Raw genomic sequence first — 26,942 nt, forward strand, 5'->3', positions numbered from 1 at the left:
GAGGAAGACCGAAAACCTGGCTGAGGGGTGCCCCAACAACAACCTCTCACTCAATGTCAGCAAGACCAAGGAGTTGATTATTGACTTCAGGAGGAGGAAACCAGAGGCCGATGAGCCAGTTCTCATTGGGGGGGATCTGCACTGGAGAGGGTCAGCGATTTTAAATCCTCGTCAGAGGACCTGTCCCGGGCCCCAGCACGCAAGTCGAATTACGAAGAAAGCATGGCAGTGCCTCCACTTCCACCGAGGTCTGCGAAGATTCAGCACGACATCTAAAACTTCAAACAACTTCTATGGCGAAGAGCATATTGACTGGCCGCATCACAGCCTGGTATGGAAACACCAAATGCCTTGAACGGAAAACCCTGCAAAACAAAAGGTGATGGCCCAGCCCATCCCGGGAAAAGCCCTCCCCACCATTGAGCCCATCGACATAAAACAGAGTCCAGGAAAACAGCATCCATCATCAGGGACCCCCACCACCCAGGACATGCTCTCCTCTCACTGCTGCCATCAGGGAGAAGACACAGGAGCCTCAGGACTCTGAACAGCAGCTTCAGGAACAGTTACTACCCCTCAACCATCAGGCTCTTGAACCAGACAGGATAACTTCACAAGTCCCATCATTGAAGTGTTTCCACAAACAATGGACTCACTTTCAAGGACTTTTCATCGATATTTATTGCTTATTTATTCTCTTTGTTTGCACAGTTTGTTGTCTTCTGCACTCCGGTTGAACGCCCTCGTTGGGCGGTCTTTCATTGATTCTATTTGTACGCCCGCAGGAAGATGAATCTCGGGGTTGTACACGGTGACATGTATGTACTTTGATAATAAATCTCACTCTGAGGGGAATCGCTTCACACTTTTCTCAGACTGAACTCCATCCGCGATGGAGGCTGTCAGACCGCACATGGTTGTGCAGGCAGAAGCGATTTAGGTTAATTCGCCACCATGCTCCGCCCCTCTCTTTCCCCCAACCCCTTCGACCCACTCCCCCGGGTTCCCCCCGCCGCGACCACTCGGTCCGACGCCCCGTTACTTGCCCACCACGCCGAAGCTTCGCATTCGCCGCTCGTACTTCCGGCTGACACGGACCGATACTTCCGATACCGAGGAGCGGGGCAGTGTCGGTGGAGGACCTTGGGGGAGCGGGCAGTGTCAGCGGAGGACCAGGAGAGGGGGAGCGCTATCGGCGGAGGACCGGGTGGGGGCGCAGTCGGCGGAGGACCAGAAGAGTGGGGGCGCAGTCGGGGAAGGACCGGGTGGGGGCGCTGTTAGCGGAGGACCGGGAATGGCGGAGGTCCCCAGGAGCGGCGCTGTCGGGGGAGGACCGGGTGGAGGGCGATGGTGGGGGCGCTGTCGGGGGAGACGAGCCGCCTGCACCTCGTGGCCCGACCTGAATCCCCCGTCTCCGCTCGGCGGCCCCGCTGCAGTTCTGTTCCGCATCCCCGGCCTCCTGCTCCGGTTTCTCGGAACCACCCGCAGTCGCACGATGCCGAAACGGCGGCAGGAGGCGGAGACAGGTGGGTGGGGAACAGTCCCCGGACATTCCACTCCCCGTAACCCAGGTCTCCGCCTCTCCCTCCTCACCCCCATACCCTTACTCCCCACTCTCCCCACCCCCTTACCCTCTCCCCACCCCCTTACCCTCTCCCCACTCACCCCACCCCCTTACCCTCTCCCCACCCCCTTACCCTCTCCCCACTCACCCCACCCCCTTACCCTCTCCCCACCCCCTTACCGTCTCCCCACTCTCCCTCCCGCCCCACTTACACTCACCCCACCCCCATACCCTTACTCCCCACTCTCCCCACCCCCTTACCCTCTCCCCACCCCCTTACCCTCTCCCCACCCCTTACCGTCTCCCCACTCTTCCCACCCCCTTACCCTCTCCCCACCCCCTTACCCTCTCCCCACCCCCTTACCCTCTCCCCACTCACCCCACCCCCTTACCCTCTCCCCACCCCTTACCCTCTCCCCACTCACCCCACCCCCTTACCCTCTCCCCCACTCTCCCTCCCGCCCCACTTACACTCACCCCACACCCATACCCTTACTCCCCACTCTCCCCACCCCCTTACCCTCTCCCCACCCCCTTACCCTCTCCCCACCCCCTTACCCTCTCCCCACTCACCCCACCCCCTTACCCTCTCCCCACCCCCTTACCCTCTCCCCACCCCCTTACCCTCTCCCCACTCACCCCACCCCCTTACCCTCTCCCCACCCCCTTACCCTCTCCCCACTCTCCCTCCCGCCCCACTTACACTCACCCCACCCCCATACCCTTACTCCCCACTCACCCCACCCCCTTACCCTCTCCCCACCCCCTTACCCCCTCCCCACTCTCCCTCCCGCCCCACTTACACTCACCCCACCCCCATACCCTTACTCCCCACTCACCCCACCCCCTTACCCTCTCCCCACCCCCTTACCCTCTCCCCACTCTCCCTCCCGCCCCACTTACACTCACCCCACCCCCATACCCTTACTCCCCACTCACCCCACCCCCTTACCCTCTCCCCACCCCCTTACCCTCTCCCACTCTCCCTCCCGCCCCACTTACACTCACCCCACCCCCATACCCTTACTCCCCACTCACCCCACCCCCTTACCCTCTCCCCACTCTCCCTCCCGCCCCACTTACACTCACCCCACCCCCATACCCTTACTCCCACTCACCCCACCCCTTACCCTCTCCCCACCCCCTTACCCTCTCCCCACCCCCTTACCGTCTCCCCACTCTTCCCACCCCCATACCCTCTCCCCACCCCCTTACCCTCTCCCACCCCCTTACCCTCTCCCCACCCCCTTACCGTCTCCCCACTCTTCCCACCCCCATACCCTCTCCCCACCCCCTTACCCTCTCCCCACCCCCTTACCCTCTCCCCACCCCTTACCGTCTCCCCACTCTTCCCACCCCCATACCCTCTCCCCACCCCCTTACCCTCTCCCCACCCCCATACCCTCTCCCCACCCCCTTACCGTCTCCCTACCCTACCCCCGTTACCCTCCCTTCCCACTGACCCTCTCCCCACCCCCTTACCCTCTCCCCACCCCCTTACCCTCTCCCCACCCCCTTACCCTCTCCCCACTCACCCCACCCCCTTACCCTCTCCCTACCCCCTTACCGTCTCCCCTACCCTACCCCGTTACCCTCCCCTTCCCACTGACCCTCTCCCCACCCCCTTACCCTCTCCCCACCCCCTTACCCTCTCCCCACTCTCCCCACCCCCTTACCCTCTCCCCACCCCCTTACCCTCTCCCCACCCCCTTACCCTCTCCCCACCCCCTTACCGTCTCCCCACTCACCCCACCCCCTTACCCTCTCCCCACCCCCTTACCCTCTCCCCACCCCCTTACCGTCTCCCCACTCACCCCACCCCCTTACCCTCTCCCCACCCCCTTACCATCTCCCCACTCTTCCCACCCCCATACCCTCTCCCCACCCCCTTACCCTCTCCCCACCCCCTTACCCTCTCCCCACTCACCCCACCCCCTTACCGTCTCCCCACCCACTGACCCTCTCCCCACTCACCCCACCCCCTTACCGTCTCCCCTACCCTACCCCCGTTACCCTCCCCTTCCCACTGACCCTCACCCCACCCCCTTACCCTCTCCCCACCCCCTTACCGTCTCCCCACTCTCCCCACCCCCTTACCCTCTCCCACCCCCTTACCCTCTCCCCACTCACCCCACCCCCTTACCCTCTCCCCACCCCCTTACCCTCTCCCCACTCACCCCACCCCCTTACCCTCTCCCCACCCCCTTACCCTCTCCCCACTCACCCCACCCCCTTACCCTCTCCCCACCCCCTTACCCTCTCCCCACTCACCCCACCCCCTTACCCTCTCCTCACCCCCATACCCTTACTCCCCACTCACCCCACCCCCTTACCCTCTCCCCACCCCCTTACCCTCTCCCCACTCTCCCTCCCGCCCCACTTACACTCACCCCACCCCCATACCCTTACTCCCCACTCACCCCACCCCCTTACCCTCTCCCCACCCCCTTACCCTCTCCCCACTCTCCCTCCCGCCCCACTTACACTCACCCCACCCCCATACCCTTACTCCCCACTCACCCACCCCCTTACCCTCTCCCCACCCCCTTACCCTCTCCCCACTCTCCCTCCCGCCCCACTTACACTCACCCCACCCCCATACCCTTACTCCCCACTCACCCCACCCCCTTACCCTCTCCCCACCCCCTTACCCTCTCCCCACTCTCCTCCCGCCCCACTTACACTCTCCCCACCCCCATACCCTTACTCCCCACTCACCCCACCCCCTTACCCTCTCCCCACCCCCTTACCCTCTCCCCACTCTCCCTCCCGCCCCACTTACACTCACCCACCCCCATACCCTTACTCCCCACTCACCCCACCCCCTTACCCTCTCCCCTACCCCCTTACCCTCTCCCCACTCCCTTACCCTCTCCCCACTCTCCCTCCCGCCCCACTTACACTCACCCCACCCCCTTACCCTCTCCCCACCCCCTTACCCTCTCCCCACTCACCCCACCCCCTTACCCTCTCCCCACTCTCCCTCCCGCCCACTTACACTCACCCCACCCCCTTACCCTCTCCCCACCCCCTTACCCTCTCCCCACTCACCCCAGCCCCTTACCCTCTCCCCACCCCCTTACCCTCTCCCCACTCACCCCAGCCCCTTACCCTCTCCCCACCCCCTTACCCTCTCCCCACCCCCTTACCCTCTCCCCACTCACCCCCGCCCCTTACCCTCTCCCCACCCCCTTACCCTCTCCCCACTCACCCCAGCCCCTTACCCTCTCCCCACCCCCTACCCTCTCCCCACTCTCCCTCCCGCCCCACTGACCCTCTCCCCACCCCCTTACCCTCACCCCACCCCCTTACCCTCACCCCACCCCCTTACCCTCTCCCCACCCCCTTACCCTCTCCCCACTCACCCCACCCCCTTACCCTCTCCCCACCCCCTTACCCTCTCCCCACCCCCTTACCCTCTCCCCACTCACCCCACCCCCTTACCCTCTCCCCACCCCCTTACCCTCTCCCCACTCACCCCACCCCCTTACCCTCTCCCCACCCCCTTACCCTCTCCCCACTCACCCCACCCCCTTACCCTCTCCCCACCCCCTACCCTCTCCCCACTCTCCCTCACGCCCCACTGACCCTCTCCCCACCCCCTTACCCTCTCCCCACCCCCTTACCCTCTCCCCACTCACCCCACCCCCTTACCCTCTCCCCACCCCCTACCCTCTCCCCACTCTCCCTCCCGCCCCACTGACCCTCTCCCCACCCCCTTACCCTCTCCCCACCCCCTTACCCTCTCCCCACTCACCCCACCCCTTACCCTCTCCCCACCCCCTACCCTCTCCCCACTCTCCCTCCCGCCCCACTGACCCTCTCCCCACCCCCTTACCCTCACCCCACCCCCTTACCCTCTCCCCACTCACCCCACCCCCTTACCCTCTCCCCACCCCCTTACCCTCTCCCCACCCCCTTACCCTCACCCCACCCCCTTACCCTCTCCCCACCCCCTTACCCTCACCCCACCCCCTTACCCTCTCCCCACCCCCTTACCCTCTCCCCACTCACCCCACCCCCTTACCCTCTCCCCACCCCCTTACCCTCACCCACCCCCTTACCCTCACCCCACCCCCTTACCCTCTCCCACCCCCTTACCCTCACCCCACCCCCTTACTCTCTCCCCCACTCACCCCACCCCCTTACCCTCTCCCCACCCCCTTACCCTCACCCCACCCCCTTACCCTCTCCCACCCCCTTACCCTCTCCCCACTCACCCCACCCCCTTACCCTCTCCCCACCCCCTTACCCTCACCCCACCCCCTTACCCTCTCCCCACTCACCCCACCCCCTTACCCTCTCCCCACCCCCTTACCCTCTCCCCACTCTCCCTCCCGCCCCACTTACACTCACCTCACCCCCATACCCTTACTCCCCACTCACCCCACCCCCTTACCCTCTCCCCACCCCCTTACCCTCTCCCCACTCACCCCACCCTCTTACCCTCTCCCCACTCACCCCACCCCCTTACCCTCTCCCCACCCCCTTACCCTCTCCCCACTCTCCCTCCCGCCCCACTTACACTCACCTCACCCCCATACCCTTACTCCCCACTCACCCCACCCCCTTACCCTCTCCCCACCCCCTTACCCTCTCCCCACTCTCCCCACCCCCTTACCCTCTCCCCACCCCCTTACCCTCTCCCCACTCACCCCACCCCCTTACCCTCTCCCCACCCCCTTACCCTCTCCCCACTCACCCCACCCCCTTACCCTCTCCCCACCCCCTTACCCTCTCCCCACCCCCTTACCCTCTCCCCACTCACCCCACCCCCTTACCCTCTCCCCACCCCCTTACCCTCTCCCACTCACCCCACCCCCTTACCCTCTCCTCACCCCCATACCCTTACTCCCCACTCACCCCACCCCCTTACCCTCTCCCCACCCCCTTACCCTCTCCCCACTCTCCCTCCCGCCCCACTTACACTCACCCCACCCCCATACCCTTACTCCCCACTCACCCCACCCCCTTACCCTCTCCCCACCCCCTTACCCTCTCCCCACTCTCCCTCCCGCCCCACTTACACTCACCCCACCCCCATACCTTACTCCCCACTCACCCCACCCCCTTACCCTCTCCCCACCCCCTTACCCTCTCCCCACTCTCCCTCCCGCCCCACTTACACTCACCCCACCCCCATACCCTTACTCCCCACTCACCCCACCCCCTTACCCTCTCCCCACCCCCTTACCCTCTCCCCACTCACCCCACCCCCTTACCCTCTCCCCACCCCCTTACCCTCACCCCACCCCCTTACCCTCTCCCCACTCACCCCACCCCCTTACCCTCTCCCCACTCACCCCACCCCCTTACCCTCTCCCCACCCCCCTTACCCTCTCCCCACTCTCCCTCCCGCCCCACTTACACTCACCTCACCCCCATACCCTTACTCCCCACTCACCCCACCCCCTTACCCTCTCCCCACCCCCTTACCCTCTCCCCACTCTCCCTCCCGCCCCACTTACACTCACCCCACCCCCATACCCTTACTCCCCACTCACCCCCACCCCCTTACCCTCTCCCCACCCCCTTACCCTCTCCCCACTCTCCCTCCCGCCCCACTTACACTCACCCCACCCCCATACCCTTACTCCCCACTCACCCCACCCCCTTACCCTCTCCCCACCCCCTTACCCTCTCCCCACTCACCCCACCCCCTTACCCTCTCCCCACCCCCTTACCCTCACCCCACCCCCTTACCCTCTCCCCACTCACCCCACCCCCTTACCCTCTCCCCACTCACCCCACCCCCCTTACCCTCTCCCCACCCCCTTACCCTCTCCCCACTCTCCCTCCCGCCCCACTTACACTCACCTCACCCCCATACCCTTACTCCCCACTCACCCCACCCCCTTACCCTCTCCCCACCCCCTTACCCTCTCCCCACTCTCCCTCCCGCCCCACTTACACTCACCCCACCCCCATACCCTTAATCCCCACTCACCCCACCCCCTTACCCTCTCCCCACCCCCTTACCCTCTCCCCACTCTCCCTCCCGCCCCACTTACACTCACCCCACCCCCATACCCTTACTCCCCACTCACCGCACCCCCTTACCCTCTCCCCACCCCCTTACCCTCTCCCCACTCTCCCTCCCGCCCCACTTACACTCACCCCACCCCCATACCCTTACTCCCCACTCACCCCACCCCCTTACCCTCTCCCCACCCCCTTACCCTCTCCCCACTCTCCCTCCCGCCCCACTTACACTCACCTCACCCCCATACCCTTACTTCCCACTCACCCCACCCCCTTACCCTCTCCCCACCCCCTTACCCTCTCCCCACTCTCCCTCCCGCCCCACTTACACTCACCCCACCCCCATACCCTTACTCCCCACTCACCCCACCCCCTTACCCTCTCCCCACTCTCCCTCCCGCCCCACTTACACTCACCCCACCCCCATACCCTTACTCCCCACTCACCCCACCCCCTTACCCTCTCCCCACCCCCTTACCCTCTCCCCACTCTCCCTCCCGCCCCACTTACACTCACCCCACCCCCATACCCTTACTCCCCACTCACCCCACCCCCTTACCCTCTCCCCACCCCCTTACTGTCTCCCACCCCCTTACCCTCTCCCCACCCCCTTACCGTCTCCCCACTCACCCCACCCCCTTACCCTCTCCCCACCCACTGACCCTCTCCCCACTCTCCCTCCCGCCCCACTTACACTCACCCCACCCCCTTACCCTCTCCCCACCCCCTTACCGTCTCCCCACTCTCCCTCCCGCCCCACTTACACTCACCGCACCCCCTACCGTCTCCCCACTCTCCCTCCTCACCCCATTACACTCACCCCACCCACTGACCCTCTCCCCACCCCCTTACCGTCTCTCCACCCCCTTACCGTCTCCCCACTCTCCCTCCCGCCCCACTGACCCTCTCCCCACCCTTACCGTCTCCCCACTCTCCCTCCCGCCCCACTTACACTCACCCCACCCCCTACCGTCTCCCACTCTCCCTCCTCACCCCATTACACTCACCCCACCCACTGACCCTCTCCCCACCCCCTTACCGTCTCCCCACCCCCTTACCGTCTCCCCACTCTCCCTCCCGCCCCACTGACCCTCTCCCCACCCCCTACCGTCTCCCCACTCTCCCCCCCGCCCCACCCACCCTCTCCCCACCCCCTACCGTCTCCCCACTCTCCCCACCCCCTTACCCTCTCCCAACCCCTTACCCTCTCCCCACCCCCTTACCCTCACCCCACCCCCTTACCCTCACCCCACCCCCTTACCCTCTCCCCACCCCCTTACCCTCACCCCACCCCCTTACCCTCTCCCCACCCCCTTACTCTCTCCCCACTCACCCCACCCCCTTACCCTCACCCCACCCCCTTACCCTCTCCCCACCCCCTTACCCTCTCCCCACCCCCTTACCCTCACCCCACCCCCTTACCCTCTCCCCACCCCCTTACCCTCACCCCACCCCCTTACCCTCTCCCACTCACCCCACCCCCTTACCCTCTCCCCACTCACCCCACCCCCTTACCCTCTCCCCACCCCCTTACCCTCTCCCCACTCTCCCTCCCGCCCCACTTACACTCACCTCACCCCCATACCCTTACTCCCCACTCACCCACCCCCTTACCCTCTCCCCACCCCCTTACCCTCTCCCCACTCTCCCTCCCGCCCCACTTACACTCACCCCACCCCCATACCCTTACTCCCCACTCACCCCACCCCCTTACCCTCTCCCCACCCCCTTACCCTCTCCCCACTCTCCCTCCCGCCCCACTTACACTCACCCCACCCCCATACCCTTACTCCCCACTCACCCCACCCCCTTACCCTCTCCCCACCCCCTTACCCTCTCCCCACTCTCCCTCCCGCCCCACTTACACTCACCCCACCCCCATACCCTTACTCCCCACTCACCCCACCCCCTTACCCTCTCCCCACCCCCTTACCCTCTCCCCACTCTCCCTCCCGCCCCACTTACCCTCACCCCACCCCGTTACCCTCTCCCCACCCCCTTACCCTCACCCCACCCCCTTACCCTCACCCCACCCCCTTACCCTCTCCCCACTCACCCCACCCCCTTACCCTCTCCCCACCCCCTTACCCTCACCCCCACCCCCTTACCCTCTCCCCACTCACCCCACCCCCTTACCCTCTCCCCACTCACCCCACCCCCTTACCCTCTCCCCACCCCCTTACCCTCTCCCCACTCTCCCTCCCGCCCCACTTACACTCACCTCACCCCCATACCCTTACTCCCCACTCACCCCACCCCCTTACCCTCTCCCCACCCCCTTACCCTCTCCCCACTCTCCCTCCCGCCCCACTTACACTCACCCCACCCCCATACCCTTACTCCCCACTCACCCCACCCCCTTACCCTCTCCCCACCCCCTTACCCTCTCCCCACTCTCCCTCCCGCCCCACTTACACTCACCCCACCCCCATACCCTTACTCCCCACTCACCCCACCCCCTTACCCTCTCCCCACCCCCTTACCCTCTCCCCACTCTCCCTCCCGCCCCACTTACACTCACCCCACCCCCATACCCTTACTCCCCACTCACCCCACCCCCTTACCCTCTCCCCACCCCCTTACCCTCTCCCCACTCTCCCTCCCGCCCCACTTACACTCACCTCACCCCATACCCTTACTTCCCACTCACCCCACCCCCTTACCCTCTCCCCACTCACCCCACCCCCTTACCCTCTCCCCACCCCCTTACCCTCTCCCCACTCTCCCTCCCGCCCCACTTACACTCACCTCACCCCCATACCCTTACTCCCCACTCACCCCACCCCCTTACCCTCTCCCCACTCTCCCTCCCGCCCCACTTACACTCACCCCACCCCCATACCCTTACTCCCCACTCACCCCACCCCCTTACCCTCTCCCCACCCCCTTACCCTCTCCCCACTCTCCCTCCCGCCCCACTTACACTCACCCCACCCCCATACCCTTACTCCCCACTCACCCCACCCCCTTACCCTCTCCCTACCCCCTTACCCTCTCCCCACTCTCCCTCCTCACCCCATTACACTCACCCCACCCACTGACCCTCTCCCCACCCCCTTACCGTCTCCCCACCCCCTTACCGTCTCCCCACTCTCCCTCCCGCCCCACTGACCCTCTCCCCACCCCCTACCGTCTCCCCACTCTCCCCCCCGCCCCACTGACCCTCTCCCCACCCCCTACCGTCTCCCCACTCTCCCCACCCCCTTACCCTCTCCCCAACCCCTTACCCTCTCCCCACCCCCTTACCCTCTCCCCACTCACCCCACCCCCTTACCCTCTCCCCACCCCCTTACCCTCACCCCACCCCCTTACCCTCACCCCACCCCCTTACCCTCTCCCCACCCCCTTACCCTCACCCCACCCCCTTACCCTCTCCCCACCCCCTTACTCTCTCCCCACTCACCCCACCCCCTTACCCTCACCCCACCCCCTTACCCTCTCCCCACCCCCTTACCCTCTCCCCACCCCCTTACCCTCACCCCACCCCCTTACCCTCTCCCCACCCCCTTACCCTCACCCCACCCCCTTACCCTCTCCCCACTCACCCCACCCCCTTACCCTCTCCCCACCCCCTTACCCTCTCCCCACTCTCCCTCCCGCCCCACTTACACTCACCTCACCCCCATACCCTTACTCCCCACTCACCCACCCCCTTACCCTCTCCCCACCCCCTTACCCTCTCCCCACTCTCCCTCCCGCCCCACTTACACTCACCCCACCCCCATACCCTTACTCCCCACTCACCCCACCCCCTTACCCTCTCCCCACCCCCTTACCCTCTCCCCACTCTCCCTCCCGCCCCACTTACACTCACCCCACCCCCATACCCTTACTCCCCACTCACCCCACCCCCTTACCCTCTCCCCAACCCCTTACCCTCTCCCCACTCTCCCTCCCGGCCCCACTTACACTCACCCCACCCCCATACCCTTACTCCCCACTCACCCCACCCCCTTACCCTCTCCCCACCCCCTTACCCTCTCCCCACTCTCCCTCCCGCCCCACTTACCCTCACCCCACCCCGTTACCCTCTCCCCACCCCCTTACCCTCACCCCACCCCCTTACCCTCACCCCACCCCGTTACCCTCTCCCCACCCCCTTACCCTCACCCCACCCCCTTACCCTCACCCCACCCCCTTACCCTCTCCCCACTCACCCCACCCCCTTACCCTCTCCCCACCCCCTTACCCTCACCCCACCCCCTTACCCTCTCCCACTCACCCCACCCCCTTACCCTCTCCCCACTCACCCCACCCCCTTACCCTCTCCCCACCCCCTTACCCTCTCCCCACTCTCCCTCCCGCCCCACTTACACTCACCTCACCCCCATACCCTTACTCCCCACTCACCCCACCCCCTTACCCTCTCCCCACCCCCTTACCCCTCTCCCCACTCTCCCTCCCGCCCCACTTACACTCACCCCACCCCCATACCCTTACTCCCCACTCACCCCACCCCCTTACCCTCTCCCCACCCCCTTACCCTCTCCCCACTCTCCCTCCCGCCCCACTTACACTCACCCCACCCCCATACCCTTACTCCCCACTCACCCCACCCCCTTACCCTCTCCCTACCCCCTTACCCTCTCCCCACTCTCCCTCCCGCCCCACTTACACTCACCCCACCCCCATACCCTTACTCCCCACTCACCCCACCCCCTTACCCTCTCCCCACCCCCTTACCCCTCTCCCCACTCTCCCTCCCGCCCCACTTACACTCACCTCACCCCCATACCCTTACTTCCCACTCACCCCACCCCCTTACCCTCTCCCCACCCCCTTACCCTCTCCCCACTCTCCCTCCCGCCCCACTTACACTCACCCCACCCCCATACCCTTACTCCCCACTCACCCCACCCCCTTACCCTCTCCCCACCCCCTTACCCTCTCCCCACTCTCCCTCCCGCCCCACTTACACTCACCCCACCCCCATACCCTTACTCCCCACTCACCCCGCCCCCTTACCCCTCTCCCCCACCCCCTTACCCTCTCCCCACTCTCCCTCCCGCCCCACTTACACTCACCCCACCCCCATACCCTTACTCCCCACTCACCCCACCCCCTTACCCTCTCCCCACCCCCTTACCCTCTCCCACTCTCCCTCCCGCCCCACTTACACTCACCCCACCCCCATACCCTTACTCCCCACTCACCCCACCCCCTTACCCTCTCCCCACCCCCTTACTGTCTCCCCACCCCCTTACCCTCTCCCCACCCCCTTACCGTCTCCCCACTCACCCCACCCCCTTACCCTCTCCCCACCCACTGACCCTCTCCCCACTCTCCCTCCCGCCCCACTTACACTCACCCCACCCCCTTACCCTCTCCCCACCCCCTTACCGTCTCCCCACTCTCCCTCCCGCCCCACTTACACTCACCCCACCCCCTACCGTCTCCCCACTCTCCCTCCTCACCCCATTACACTCACCCCACCCACTGACCCTCTCCCCACCCCCTTACCGTCTCCCCACCCCCTTACCGTCTCCCCACTCTCCCTCCGCCCCACTGACCCTCTCCCCACCCCTTACCGTCTCCCCACTCTCCCTCCCGCCCCACTTACACTCACCCCACCCCCTACCGTCTCCCCACTCTCCCTCCTCACCCCATTACACTCACCCCACCCACTGACCCTCTCCCCACCCCCTTACCGTCTCCCCACTCTCCCTCCCGCCCCACTGACCCTCTCCCCACCCCCTACCGTCTCCCCACTCTCCCTCCCGCCCCACTTACACTCACCCACCCCCATACCCTTACTCCCCACTCACCCCACCCCCTTACCCTCTCCCCACCCCCTTACCCTCTCCCCACTCTCCCTCCCGCCCCACTTACACTCACCCCACCCCCATACCCTTACTCCCCACTCACCCCACCCCCTTACCCTCTCCCCACCCCCTTACCCTCTCCCCACTCTCCCTCCCGCCCCACTTACACTCACCCCACCCCCATACCCTTACTCCCCACTCACCCCACCCCCTTACCCTCTCCCCACCCCCTTACCCTCTCCCCACTCTCCCTCCCGCCCCACTTACCCTCACCCCACCCCGTTACCCTCTCCCCACCCCCTTACCCTCACCCCACCCCCTTACCCTCACCCCACCCCCTTACCCTCTCCCCACTCACCCCACCCCCTTACCCTCTCCCCACCCCCTTACCCTCACCCCACCCCCTTACCCTCTCCCCACTCACCCCACCCCCTTACCCTCTCCCCACTCACCCCACCCCCTTACCCTCTCCCCACCCCCTTACCCTCTCCCCACTCTCCCTCCCGCCCCACTTACACTCACCTCACCCCCATACCCTTACTCCCCACTCACCCCACCCCCTTACCCTCTCCCCACCCCCTTACCCTCTCCCCACTCTCCCTCCCGCCCCACTTACACTCACCCCACCCCCATACCCTTACTCCCCACTCACCCCACCCCCTTACCCTCTCCCCACCCCCTTACCCTCTCCCCACTCTCCCTCCCGCCCCACTTACACTCACCCCACCCCCATACCCTTACTCCCCACTCACCCCACCCCCTTACCCTCTCCCACCCCCTTACCCTCTCCCCACTCTCCCTCCCGCCCCACTTACACTCACCCCACCCCCATACCCTTACTCCCCACTCACCCCACCCCCTTACCCTCTCCCCACCCCCTTACCCTCTCCCCACTCTCCCTCCCGCCCCACTTACACTCACCTCACCCCCATACCCTTACTTCCCACTCACCCCACCCCCTTACCCTCTCCCCACTCACCCCACCCCCTTACCCTCTCCCCACCCCCTTACCCTCTCCCCACTCTCCCTCCCGCCCCACTTACACTCACCTCACCCCCATACCCTTACTCCCCACTCACCCCACCCCCTTACCCTCTCCCCACTCTCCCTCCCGCCCCACTTACACTCACCCCACCCCCATACCCTTACTCCCCACTCACCCCACCCCCTTACCCTCTCCCCACTCTCCCTCCCGCCCCACTTACACTCACCCCACCCCCATACCCTTACTCCCCACTCACCCCACCCCCTTACCCTCTCCCCACCCCCTTACCCTCTCCCCACTCTCCCTCCCCGCCCCACTTACACTCACCCCACCCCCATACCCTTACTCCCCACTCACCCCACCCCCTTACCCTCTCCCTACCCCCTTACCCTCTCCCCACTCTCCCTCCTCACCCATTACACTCACCCCACCCACTGACCCTCTCCCCACCCCCTTACCGTCTCCCCACCCCTTACCGTCTCCCCACTCTCCCTCCCGCCCCACTGACCCTCTCCCCACCCCCTACCGTCTCCCCACTCTCCCCCCCGCCCCACTGACCCTCTCCCCACCCCCTACCGTCTCCCACTCTCCCCACCCCCTTACCCTCTCCCCAACCCCTTACCCTCTCCCCACCCCCTTACCCTCTCCCCACTCACCCCACCCCCTTACCCTCTCCCCACCCCCTTACCCTCACCCCACCCCCTTACCCTCACCCCACCCCCTTACCCTCTCCCCACCCCCTTACCCTCACCCCACCCCCTTACCCTCTCCCCACCCCCTTACTCTCTCCCCACTCACCCCACCCCCTTACCCTCACCCCACCCCCTTACCCTCTCCCCACCCCCTTACCCTCTCCCCACCCCCTTACCCTCACCCCACCCCCTTACCCTCTCCCCACCCCCTTAACCCTCACCCCACCCCCTTACCCTCTCCCCACTCACCCCACCCCCTTACCCTCTCCCCACCCCCTTACCCTCTCCCCACTCTCCCTCCCGCCCCACTTACACTCACCTCACCCCCATACCCTTACTCCCCACTCACCCACCCCCTTACCCTCTCCCCACCCCCTTACCCTCTCCCCACTCTCCCTCCCGCCCCACTTACACTCACCCCACCCCCATACCCTTACTCCCCACTCACCCCACCCCCTTACCCTCTCCCCACCCCCTTACCCTCTCCCCACTCTCCCTCCCGCCCCACTTACACTCACCCCACCCCCATACCCTTACTCCCCACTCACCCCACCCCCTTACCCTCTCCCCACCCCCTTACCCTCTCCCCACTCTCCCTCCCGCCCCACTTACACTCACCCCACCCCCATACCCTTACTCCCCACTCACCCCGCCCCCTTACCCTCTCCCCACCCCCTTACCCTCTCCCCACTCTCCCTCCCGCCCCACTTACACTCACCCCACCCCCATACCCTTACTCCCCACTCACCCCACCCCCTTACCCTCTCCCCACCCCCTTACCCTCTCCCCACTCTCCCTCCCGCCCCACTTACACTCACCCCACCCCCATACCCTTACTCCCCACTCACCCCACCCCCTTACCCTCTCCCCACCCCCTTACTGTCTCCCCACCCCCTTACCCTCTCCCCACCCCCTTACCGTCTCCCCACTCACCCCACCCCCTTACCCTCTCCCCACCCACTGACCCTCTCCCCACTCTCCCTCCCGCCCCACTTACACTCACCCACCCCCTTACCCTCTCCCCACCCCCTTACCGTCTCCCCACTCTCCCTCCCGCCCCACTTACACTCACCCCACCCCCTACCGTCTCCCCACTCTCCCTCCTCACCCCATTACACTCACCCCACCCACTGACCCTCTCCCCACCCCCTTACCGTCTCCCCACCCCCTTACCGTCTCCCCACTCTCCCTCCCGCCCCACTGACCCTCTCCCCACCCCTTACCGTCTCCCCACTCTCCCTCCCGCCCCACTTACACTCACCCCACCCCCTACCGTCTCCCCACTCTCCCTCCTCACCCCTATTACACTCACCCCACCCACTGACCCTCTCCCCACCCCCTTACCGTCTCCCCACTCTCCCTCCCGCCCCACTGACCCTCTCCCCACCCCCTACCGTCTCCCCACTCTCCCTCCCGCCCCACTGACCCTCTCCCCACCCCCTACCGTCTCCCCACTCTCCCCACCCCCTTACCCTCTCCCCACCCCCTTACCCCCTCCCCACCCCCTACCGTCTCCCCACTCTCCCCACCCCCTTACCCTCTCCCCACCCCCTTACCGTCTGCCCACTCTCCCTCCCGCCCCACTTACACTCACCCCACCCCCTACCGTCTCCCACCCCCTTACCCTCTCCCCACTCACCCCACCCCCTTACCCTCTCCCCACTCTCCCTCCCGCCCCACTTACACTCACCCCACCCCCTTACCGTCTCCCCACCCACTGACCCTCTCGCCACTCTCCCTCCCGCCCCACTGACCCTCTCCCCACCCCCTACCATCTCCCCACTCTCCCTCCTCACCCCCTTACACTCACCCCACCCACTGACCCTCTCCCCACCCCCTTACCATCTCCCCACTCTCCCTCCCGCCCCACTTACACTCACCCCACCCCCTTACCGTCTCCCCACCCACTGACCCTCTCGCCACTCTCCCTCCCGCCCCACTGACCCTCTCCCCACCCCCTACCGTCTCCCCACTCTCCCTCCTCACCCCCTTACACTCACCCCACCCACTGACCCTCTCCCCACCCCCTTACCGTCTCCCCACTCTCCCTCCCGCCCCACTTACACTCACTCCACCCACTGATCCTCTCCCCACCCCCTTACCGTCTCCCCACTCTCCCTCCCACCCCACTTACACTCACCCCACCCCCTTACTGTCTCCCCACTCTCCCTCCCGCCCCACTTACACTCACCCCACCCACTGACCCTCTCCCCACCCCCTTACCGTCTCTCCACTCTCCCTCCCGCCCCATTTACTCTCCCCCACCCCGTTACCCTCCCCCACCCACTGACCCTCTCCCCACTCTCCCTCCCGCCCCACTTACACTCACCCCACCCCCTTACCATCTCCCCACTCTCCCTCCCGCCCCACTTACTCTTCCCCACCCACTGACCCTCTCCCCACCCCCTTACCGTCTCCCCACTCCCCCTCCCACCCCACTTACACTCACCCCACCCCCTTACCGTCTCCCCACTCTCCCTCCCGCCCCACTTACTCTCCCCCACCCACTGACCCTCTCCCCACCCCCTTACCGTCTCTCCACTCTCCCTCCCACCCCACTTACACTCACCCCACCCCCTTACTGTCTCCCCACTCTCCCCCACCCCCTTACCCACTCTCCTTCCTGCCCACTTGCTCTCCCCCTTACCCTCTCCTACCCCCTTACCCTCCCCTTCCCTGCCCCACTTACACTCCCCCACCCCACTCTCCCTCCCCGCCCCACTTACCCTCCCTTTCCCTGCCCTACTTACAGTCCTCCACCCCCTTACCCTCTCCCCACTCTCCCCCACTCTCTGCTCCTCAGCACCCCTCACTTTCCATTCCGCCACCTCCATTCCCCTCCCCCCTCCCTCCCTCTCCCCTGGTCCTCCCTGTTATTATTTTCCCCTCTGACACCTCTGAACCTTCCACAGAACCTCCTGCCAAGAAGGGTCGAGGTTCGGGCAAGACCAAGGACAAGGCCCTGGCCCCAGACCCCGCTGATGGCACCTTTGAAGACAGTCCGGACCGATCGCTGACCCAGGATGGCCAGCCCAGCACCCTGAGGATCTGCTCCTGGAACGTCGACGGGCTGCGGGCCTGGGTCAAGAAGAACAGCCTTGAGGTAGGGGAACGTGGATCTTAATAACAACTTGGAGGTCGGGGGTCTGGTGAGCTTCCTGTACTCAGTGCATGGACTGACGAAGGCTGAAAGCCTTTTACACCCGTGACAGCATTTTCAACGAACTATGTGCTCTAGTGCCTTACCGTTAATGATATGAAGACACTTTCAAAAATGCATCACCTCCTACTTGATGGTACTGAAATCCATTTGCTATTCCTCAACCCACTTCCCCAACTGATCAAGGTCCCTCAGTGATCTGCGATAACCTTCACTAACATCGTCATCATCAGGTGCCGTGCCCAGTCTGAGCTTTGACTGCCATGACCCACACACTCCTGTTTCGGGTCAAGTGGATCAATTCATTGGTATTCATTTCCAGTTCTCTGGCTGCTGCCTCCATCATCATTTGTCTTTATCTTCCTCTTGCTTTCTTCCCTTCAATCTTTCCCATAATTACCGTGCGTTCTAACTTCTCTTTCCTAATCACATGTCCAATGAAGTTACGTTGCCTTTTCATGATCTCATACATTATTTCTCTTTTTGTGCTTGCTCTGTTCATGACATCCTCGTTAGATATTCGTTTCGTCCATATTCTTTGCATCCTCCTCAAAAACCACATCTCTGCCGCTTCAATTCATTTCCTCATGTTACTAGATATTGTCCAACATTCTGAGCCATATAACATAACTGGATAAACGTTCACTAACAACAACCCCTAAATCCGTGTCATCCACGAAATTACTGACCTGTTTATTTTCAGCCTGTTGGGCTGCTGGGACTGAGGGCAACAAAGAAGATCCTCCATCTGTGTGGTACTGTTACTCACAGATGTAGAAGGATTCCTCTTTGCTGCTTCTGTAACTATTTTTTGTTTGACCAGTCAGGGCTGTTAACCCTGAGCTGAACCTCTGAACCTGGAGGACCGGTGGACCGCTCTTAGTTTGGCCTCTACCCTTCGACATGTTTGGCATGGGTGACCCTACCAGGAGCCAAACCACAAGTCCCTGACTCCAGCCAACGTAGTTCTCCGGGTCACTGAGGCACGCAAGCCTCCAAACCCTACGACAAGGTTGTGGTCCCCTTGGAGGACAAAATTACTGACCGAACCTTAGCCACTCACATCTAAAACATTGACATAAGTAACAGATAGTAAGGGTCCCAACGTCAACTCCTGCAGCATGCCATTCATCACCACCCTCTGCTTCCTGCCTCCGAACCTTTTCTGAATCCACCTTTAACTCGCTCTCCATGGAACCTGGCCTTCCAGACCAGCCTACCTGGTCACAGGACTTGCTAAAGTCCAACTGGACGGCGTCCATTTTGTTTTACCTGCGTCTGCTCACCCCTTCTGAATAAGGGTCGTCCAGCACGACTTCCCACACACCAAACCACGCTGACTCCTAATCAGACTCGTGTCTACCCAAGAATTCCCTTCAGCCGCTTCCCAGCTACTGATATCAGGCTGCCCAGCCTGCAGCTCCCCCAGCTTGTCCTTTCTACTTCTTCAACAACAGAATCTGGGTGGCAGTGTGAAATTTGAGGAAGGACATTCTTGCTATTGAGGGAGTGCAGCGTAGGTTCACTGGGTTAATTCCCTGGATGGCGGGACTGTCATATGTTGAAAGTTTGGAGCGAATGGGCTTGTATACACTGGAATTTAGAAGGATGAGAGGGGATCTGATTGAAACACATAAGATTATTAAGGGGTTGGACACATTGGAGGCAGGAAGCATGTTCTCGCTGATGGGGGAGTCCAGAACCAGAGGCCACAGATTAAGAATAAGGGGTAGGCCATTTAGAACGGAGTTGAGGAAAAACTTTTTCACCCAGAGGGTGGTGGATATATGAAATGCTCTGCCCCAGAAGGCAGTGGAGGCCAAGTCTCTGGATGCTTTCAAGAAAGAGATGGATAGAGCTCTTAAAGATAGCGGAACCAAAGATTATGGGGAGAAGGCAGGGACTGGATACTGATTGTGGATGATCAGCCATGATCACAGTGAGTGGCGGTGCTGGCTAGAAGGGCCGAATGGCCTACTCCTGCACCTATTGCCTATAATCTGCCGCAGCTGGGGAGGGCTGGCGTCGAAGGCGGTGCCCGAGGCGGCTCTACGGTGGGGGTGTAAAAGATGAAGAGACTGGTTTTATTTGTTGCGTGAACGTCGAAGTTTTACAGTGAACAATGCGGTCTGAGGAAGTGTTGGGTCAGCCCACAACTGTCGCCACACCCTAGCTCTCAAACTCGAACCCGCACATGTTTGGGATGTGGGTGGAGCCCCCACACGGTCGTGGGGGAAATGACCTACCGACGGCGGTGGGATTTGAACGCTAATCTCCGGCACTGTCAGGCATTACGCTCGCACACTCGGATCTGCTCTCAGTGTCCCCATTTCAACCCCTCGCAGTGGGTCTGCTCCGAGAATCCGGACGTCCTGTGTCTCCAGGAAACCAAGTGCTCTGAGAAGCAGGTGCCTGAGGAGGTGAAGGGCCTGGCCGACTACCCCCACCAGTACTGGGCCTCCTGCCGGACCAAGGATGGCTACAGCGGTGTGGCGATGCTCTGCAAAACCAAGCCACTCAACGTCACCTTCGGAATCGGTGAGTATCCCTCTGCTCTCTCGATGTCACTGTGAACCTTTGTCTGCCCCCTCCCCCTGTCCCCCTCCCTTCCCCTCTCCCCTCTCCCCTCTCCCCTCTCCCCTCTCCCCTCTCCCCTCTCCCCTTCCCCTCTCCCCTCTCCCCTCTCCCCTCTCCCCTCTCCCCTCTCCCCTCTCCCCTCTCCCCTCTCCCCTTCCCCTTCCCCTTCCCCTTCCCCTTCCCCTTCCCCTTCCCCTCCCCCCTCCCCCCTCCCCCCTTCCCCTCCCCCCTTCCCCCCTCCCCCCTCCCCCTCCCCCTCCCCCTCCCCCCTCCCCCCTCCCCCTTCCCCCTCCTCCCTTCCCCCTCTCCCCCTCCCCCCTCTCCCTCTCCCCTCTCCCTCTCCCCTCCCCCTCTCCCCTCCCCCTCTCCCTCTCCCCCCCTTCCCCTCCCCCTCCCCCCCTTCCCCTCCCCCTCCCCCCCTTCCCCTCCCCCTCCCCCCCTTCCCCTCCCCCTCCCCCCTTCCCCTCCCCCTCCCCCCCTTCCCCTCCCCCTCCCCCCTTCCCCTCCCCCTCCCCCCCTTCCCCTCTCTCCCCCTCCCCTCCTCTCCCCCTCCCCCCTCTCTCCCCCTCCCCCTCTCTCCCCCTCCCCCCTCTCCCCCTCCCCTCTCCCCCTCCCCTCCCCTCCTCTCCCCCTCCCCCCTCCCCCCTCCCCTCTCCCCCCTCCCCTCTCCCCCCTCCCCTCTCCCCCCTCCCCCCTCCCCTCTCCCCCCTCCCCTCTCCCTCCCCCCTCCCCTCTCCCCCTCCCCTGATTCCTCAACCGTGGGGAAAAAGACGTGTGCATTCACCTTGTCTGTGCCTCTGATGGTTTTATACATCTCTCCAAGGTCACCCATCAGTCTTAGGAATAAAGTCCCAACCTGTTTCTACAACTCAGATTCTCAAATCCCGGCAATGTCCTCATAAACCTCCCTCTGCACTCTCTCCATCTGAATAGCATCTTACCTGCAGCAGGCTGACTAAAACTGAACACAGTATTCCAAGTGCGGCCTCACCCGCATCTTGTACACCTGCAGCGTAACCACCTCAACGTCCTGACTGAACGTGCCAGACACATTCTTCGCTACCAGTGACTCCTCTTTCGGAGAAATGTGTATTTGTACTCCTGGATGCCTCCGTTCCACAAGTTCCCCCGGGACAACCATTCACTATGAAAGTCCTATCCTGGTTCGTCTTCCCAAAATGCAACACCTCACCCTCAGTCACAGAGTCACACAGAACGACCCAGCCAGTCCTTGTCTGACTATGCTGCACAGCGAGCTACTCTCACCTGGCCATGCTTGGCCCCTGACCCTCTAAACCTCTCCTATCCACAGACCTATCTGGATGGTTTACAAATGTTACCAGTGTGTCCGACTCAACCAATATTTCTGGCAGCCCGGTTCAATTGTGCACCACCTTCTCTGTGGGAAAACCTGCCCCTGATGTCCCTTTTAAATCTCTCACCTCTGACCTTAAACCTTTGCCCTGTTGTTTTTAGCATCCCCTTCCTGGGAAGAAGACTGTGCACTTTCACCCTGTCTGTGCCCATCGTGACCTTGTATGCCCTATCAGGTCTCCCCTCGATCTCCTGCATTCCAGGGATAAAGTCCAGGTCTGTGTAACCTCTCCTTGTAACTCAGGCCCCTCAAGTCCAGACACCATCCTGGTAAATCTTTCCTGTACTATTTCTAGTTTGATAATATCTACCCTGTAGCAAGACCAAACTGTACACAATACCTTGATTATGGGTTCACCAAATTCTGGTGCAACTACAAAATGGCGTGCAAACTCTTGTTCTTGGTGCTCTGAGTGCTGAAAGCCAGCGTGACAAATACCTTCTTCACCACTCGTTCAGGGAGCGATGCATTTGCACTCCGAGGCCCCTCAGTCCCCTAACGTTCTCCAGGGTCCCACCGTCCACGCTGAATGTCCTACTCTGGCTTGACCTCCCAAAGTGCAACGCCTCACCCTTACTTGGATTGAAAGCCATTTGCCAATCCTCAGTCGACATCATCATCATTAGTGTTGCCCTGTTGTTTGACGTGGGCGATCGTGGTCTTTCCATAACCACGATTGTTCTTGGCAAATGTTTCTACAGAAGCAGCTTGGCCGCCTTCTGGGCAGTGTCTTCACAAGATGGCTGTCTCCAGCCATAATCAATACTCTTCAGAGATTGTCTGGCGTCAGTGGTTGCATAACCAGGGCTTGTGATGTGCACTGGCTGTTCATACGACCAACCACATAACCTGCTGAAAAGATACCCCTGTCAAGTTTCATAACCTTCTACTCACTGTCTATAATACAATAGTGTCATCTGTAAACTTGGTACTAATCATCAAACGTTTTTCCCCAGTCTTCAAATAGCAGACCTTCCCAATGATTCTCACAGCTACCTGGACTATACCTGTTCCCCCCGCTGTCACTGGTAAAAGTGCCATCTCCTTCTCTCAGTTCCCCTTGTCTCCAGCGCATCTACTTTCAGGATGAGGCTTTCCGTGCCAGAACTAATGAGATGTCCTCCTCTTTCAAAGAAAGGGACTTTCCTTCCTCCACCGTCAATGCTGTCCTCCCTCACATCTCTTCCGTTTCACGCACATCTGCCCTCACCCCATCCTCCCGCCAACCCACTAGGTATAGGGTTCCTCTTGTCCTCACCTACCACTCCACCAGCCTCCGCATCCGGCCCACTATTCTCTGACCTGGCAGTCCACGGCCTCCCATACTGCCGCGATGAGGCCATGCTCAGGTTGGAGGAGCAACAATTTGTTTTCCATCTGAGTAGCCTCCAACCTGATGGCATGAACTTTGAATTCTTGAACTTCCAGTCACTATTCCCTCATTCCCGTTCCCTTTCACCTTATCGCCTTCCCTGCCCATCACCTCCCTCCTCTTCTTCCATGGTATTCTACCCTCTCCTATCAGGTTCCCCCTTCTCCAGCCCTGTATCTCTTTCACCAATCAACTTCCCAGGTCTTTACTTCACCCCCTCCCTCTCTCCCGATTTCACCTATCACCTACCACCTTGTACTTCTTCCTCACCTCCTCCATCTTCTTACTCTGACTTCTCATCTTTTTTTTTTCTCATCCTGGTAAAAGGATTTGTCCCGAAACGTTGACTGTGCACTGTTTTGATGTTGCCTGGCCTGCTGAGTTCCTCCAGCATTTGGATTTCCAGCATGTCCAGATATTCCTTTCTTTGTTACTACTAACCATGCCCTGTACATTCACACCCCAATCATTGAAATGGATTATAGACAACAAAAGTCCCAGCACTGGCCCCTGTGCAACTTCACTTGATGCAGGACTCCAGTCTAAGAAACAACCCTCTACTTCCTACGACTGAGCAATTATGAATCCTATTTGCGAACTCACCCCCGAATGTTAAACTATATTTGCCTTTCCTCTGCACACTTACCCAGCTGATCAAGATCCCTCGGTAAATGCTGTTAAATACACGTCCACATTCTCGTCATTCTCCTCACACCCTTCGCCTCCTCGCCCGTCCCTTCCCCGTCCCCCCCTGCCCTCCTCGCCCGTCCCGTTCCCCCCCTGCCCTCCTCGCCCGTCCCGTTCCCCCCCCGCTCCCTCACACACTCCCACTCTGTCTCGCATGTGCAGAAACACTTGACGGAGATTGGAATTGAACCAGGGTCATGGGGTTTAGTCCCATCTTCATTTCGACCCTATGCTGCCCTGTACACCCAGTCCCAAGTATTGCCATAGTAACATTGTCATAGTCCATGGGAGCCAGTCCTTGCCGTGCTAATGGTGCTTGTGAGCCAATCACCTTGTGCCTTTTTGCCCGGTTGCTAGGAGTCGAGGAGCACGACGAGGAAGGCCGGGTCATCACCGCAGAGTTCAACAAGTGCTTCCTGGTCACAGTCTACGTGCCAAACTCTGGCCGGGGGCTGGTGCGGTTGGATTACCGCAAGACGTGGGACAAGGACTTCCTCGCCTACCTCAAGGGGCTGGAGGGCAAGAAGCCATTGATTGTCTGCGGGGACCTCAACGTCGCCCACCAGGAGATTGACCTCAAGAACCCCAAGACCAACAAGAAGTCGGCTGGCTTCACCCAGGAAGAGAGGGATGGCTTCAGCACCCTGCTGTCCGAGGGCTTCGTGGACACCTTCCGGCACCTCAACCCCGATGTTCCTTATGCCTACACCTTCTGGACCTTCATGGGCAACTGCCGGGCCAAGAACGTGGGCTGGCGGCTGGATTACTTCCTGCTGTCCCAGGCTCTGCTCCCCCAGCTGTGCGACAGCAAGATCCGCTCCAAGGCGCTGGGGTCTGACCATTGTCCCATCACCCTGTTGATGGCCTTCTGAGACCCCGCCAACCTCGCCTCGCCCTGCTGATGGCCCTGTGAGACCCCAGTCTGTCCAAGTCAACCTCCCGTTACCTTGAGACCCTAGCGGCCTGTGCCACCAACTTCCCATTATCCCGAGACCCCTGTCCTGCTGATGGATCTCCAAGACCCTCGCCACCCTCCCTGTCACACTGAGACAGACCCCATCCATCCATCACCCCTCCCCTCGGGTGCCGGGGGGGTTGTCCAGTGTTCAGTCACCCTGTGAGACCCCTCCATCACCCAGCAACCCTTCCCCATCACTCCCGTTCAATCCCCAGAGCTGGGAGACCTCATATTGTTGAAAGGAGGTGGTCAAGAGAATCTTGCCCAGTTCAGCAGTGGCTTTACCAAGGTATGCATCAGGCCCCTTGGGGTACAGTTTACCCGGGGTTCAGTTGGGGCGTGAGGTTGGGGTACGATTTACCTCAGGGAATAGTTTGAAATTGAGGTCCCTGTGTCTGGACAAGTTTCCTGTCGTCACCGATTCCTCCTTATCGGGTTGATCTCTCCACCTCTTTTAAGCAACATGCCGGCTGTTTTTTTTTAAACGTAGTTTTACAGGAGCTGCATTTGTGCGGCTGTGGTCCAGGGAGGCTGTCTGGGAGAGCAAGGTCCTGGCTTAAGTGGAGATGTCCCCTCTACTCTCATGTATCGCAGCACCAGATGCTGTTCCAGTGGTGCTTTTGCTTGAAATGTGTTTGGGACAGAATCACATTAATAAAACAGACCAATTTTTAGAAACATCTACCTCCTCGTGTATATGTGTGTGAATGGAAAGGAAACTATTTGTTGTTTCTCCCTCTGCAAATACTGACGGTTTTAAGCATTTTACTTTATTGTCGCCAAACAATTGATACTAGAGCGTACAATCATCACAGCGATATTTGATTCTACACTTTGTGCTTCCTTGAGTACAAATCAATAGTAAATATTAAAAATTTAAATTATAAATCATAAATAGAAAAGGGAAAGTAAGGTAGTGCAAAAAAACCGAGAGGCAGGTCCGGATATTTGGAGGGTACGGCCCAGATCCGGGTCAGGATCCGTTCAGCAGTCTTATCGCAGTTGGAAAGAAGTTGTTTACAAATCTGGCCGTACGAGTCTTCAAGCTCCTGAGCCTTCTCCCGGAGGGAAGAGGGACGAAAAATGTGTTGGCTGGGTGGGTCGTGTCCTTGATTATCCTGGCAGCACTGCTCCGACAGCATGCTGATCGATTTTAAATGTTACCCTTGCCCCCCCCCCCCCCCAGCCGCAGAGCAACGTCCAGAACCGTCCAGCAAAGGTTGGCGAGGACTACGTTCATGCAGAGCGGTAACAGGCCTGTCTGTTCTCATGTAGCCCATATACTGTACCTCTAAACCAGGGGTTCCCAACTATTTTTATGTCATGACCAATACCATTAAGCAAGGGGACTGTGGAACCCTGGCTGTCAACCTTTCCTATCTTTAAATGTTGTTAATGTACCTGCCTCAACCACTTCTTCTGGCTGCACATTCCACGTAAATACCACCCTTTGTGTAAAAGGAAAGTTGCCCTTCAGGTTCCTATTAAATCTTTCTCTGCCCATCCTAAACCTGTGCTGTCTAGTTCTTGATCTCCTCAACCCTGGGGGAAAAGAATCTGTGTTCATGCTGTCTATACCTGTCATAAGCCTATATGGATTCCTAATCTCCCTATAACTCAGGTTCTCAAGCCCTGGCAATGTCCTCATAAACCTTTTGTCACTCATCCGGTTTAATGACATCCTCCTTATAGCAGGGAGCCCGAAACTGAAGGTAATACTCAAGTGTGACCTAGCCAGTGTCTTGTACAATCGCACCATGACGTCCCAACTCCCGTACTGACTGACGAAGGCCATCATGCCAACCCCCCCCTCCAGCACCACCCAGTC

The 26,942-nt window shown here is 61.5% G+C and overlaps 2 protein-coding genes across 3 annotated transcripts in view; one reads left to right on the forward strand and one right to left on the reverse strand.

Annotated features, from left to right (window-relative positions):
* The window catches only part of osgep (O-sialoglycoprotein endopeptidase), a 28,661-nt gene extending 27,509 nt beyond the window's left edge, over positions 1-1,152 (reverse strand). Inside the window, exon 1 of one of the 2 annotated variants that reach the window (XM_072269971.1) lies at positions 1,043-1,152. Coding sequence is in view for 1 of the 2 variants with exons in the window: in XM_072269972.1 (XP_072126073.1) it covers positions 1,051-1,068 (18 nt within the window). In the remaining variant the exon portion in view is untranslated. The remainder of the gene's footprint in view (positions 1-1,042) is intronic. The other variant, XM_072269972.1, reaches the window with a different exon arrangement.
* Positions 1,153-1,348: 196 nt separating this feature from the next.
* apex1 (APEX nuclease (multifunctional DNA repair enzyme) 1) lies at positions 1,349-25,792 on the forward strand. The gene is made up of 4 exons (XM_072269973.1): positions 1,349-1,526; positions 17,898-18,088; positions 20,491-20,683; positions 24,514-25,792. The coding sequence occupies exons 1-4, from the start codon at positions 1,496-1,498 to the stop codon at positions 25,026-25,028; spliced, it is 930 nt and encodes a 309-aa protein (XP_072126074.1). The 5' UTR covers positions 1,349-1,495; the 3' UTR covers positions 25,029-25,792.
* Positions 25,793-26,942: the final 1,150 nt, after the last annotated feature.

The sequence above is a fragment of the Mobula birostris genome, chromosome 10, assembly GCF_030028105.1.
Source record: "Mobula birostris isolate sMobBir1 chromosome 10, sMobBir1.hap1, whole genome shotgun sequence".
NCBI lineage: Eukaryota > Metazoa > Chordata > Chondrichthyes > Myliobatiformes > Myliobatidae > Mobula > Mobula birostris.

Excerpts from the sequence above, each read along its gene's own strand:
- apex1 (XM_072269973.1), top strand. The coding sequence starts at position 1,496 with ATGCCGAAACGGCGGCAGGAGGCGGAGACAG. Across the intron at positions 1,527-17,897 it reads GCGGCAGGAGGCGGAGACAG|AACCTCCTGCCAAGAAGGGT; the intron begins GTGGGTGGGGAA and ends AACCTTCCACAG. Across the intron at positions 20,684-24,513 it reads CAACGTCACCTTCGGAATCG|GAGTCGAGGAGCACGACGAG; the intron begins GTGAGTATCCCT and ends CCCGGTTGCTAG.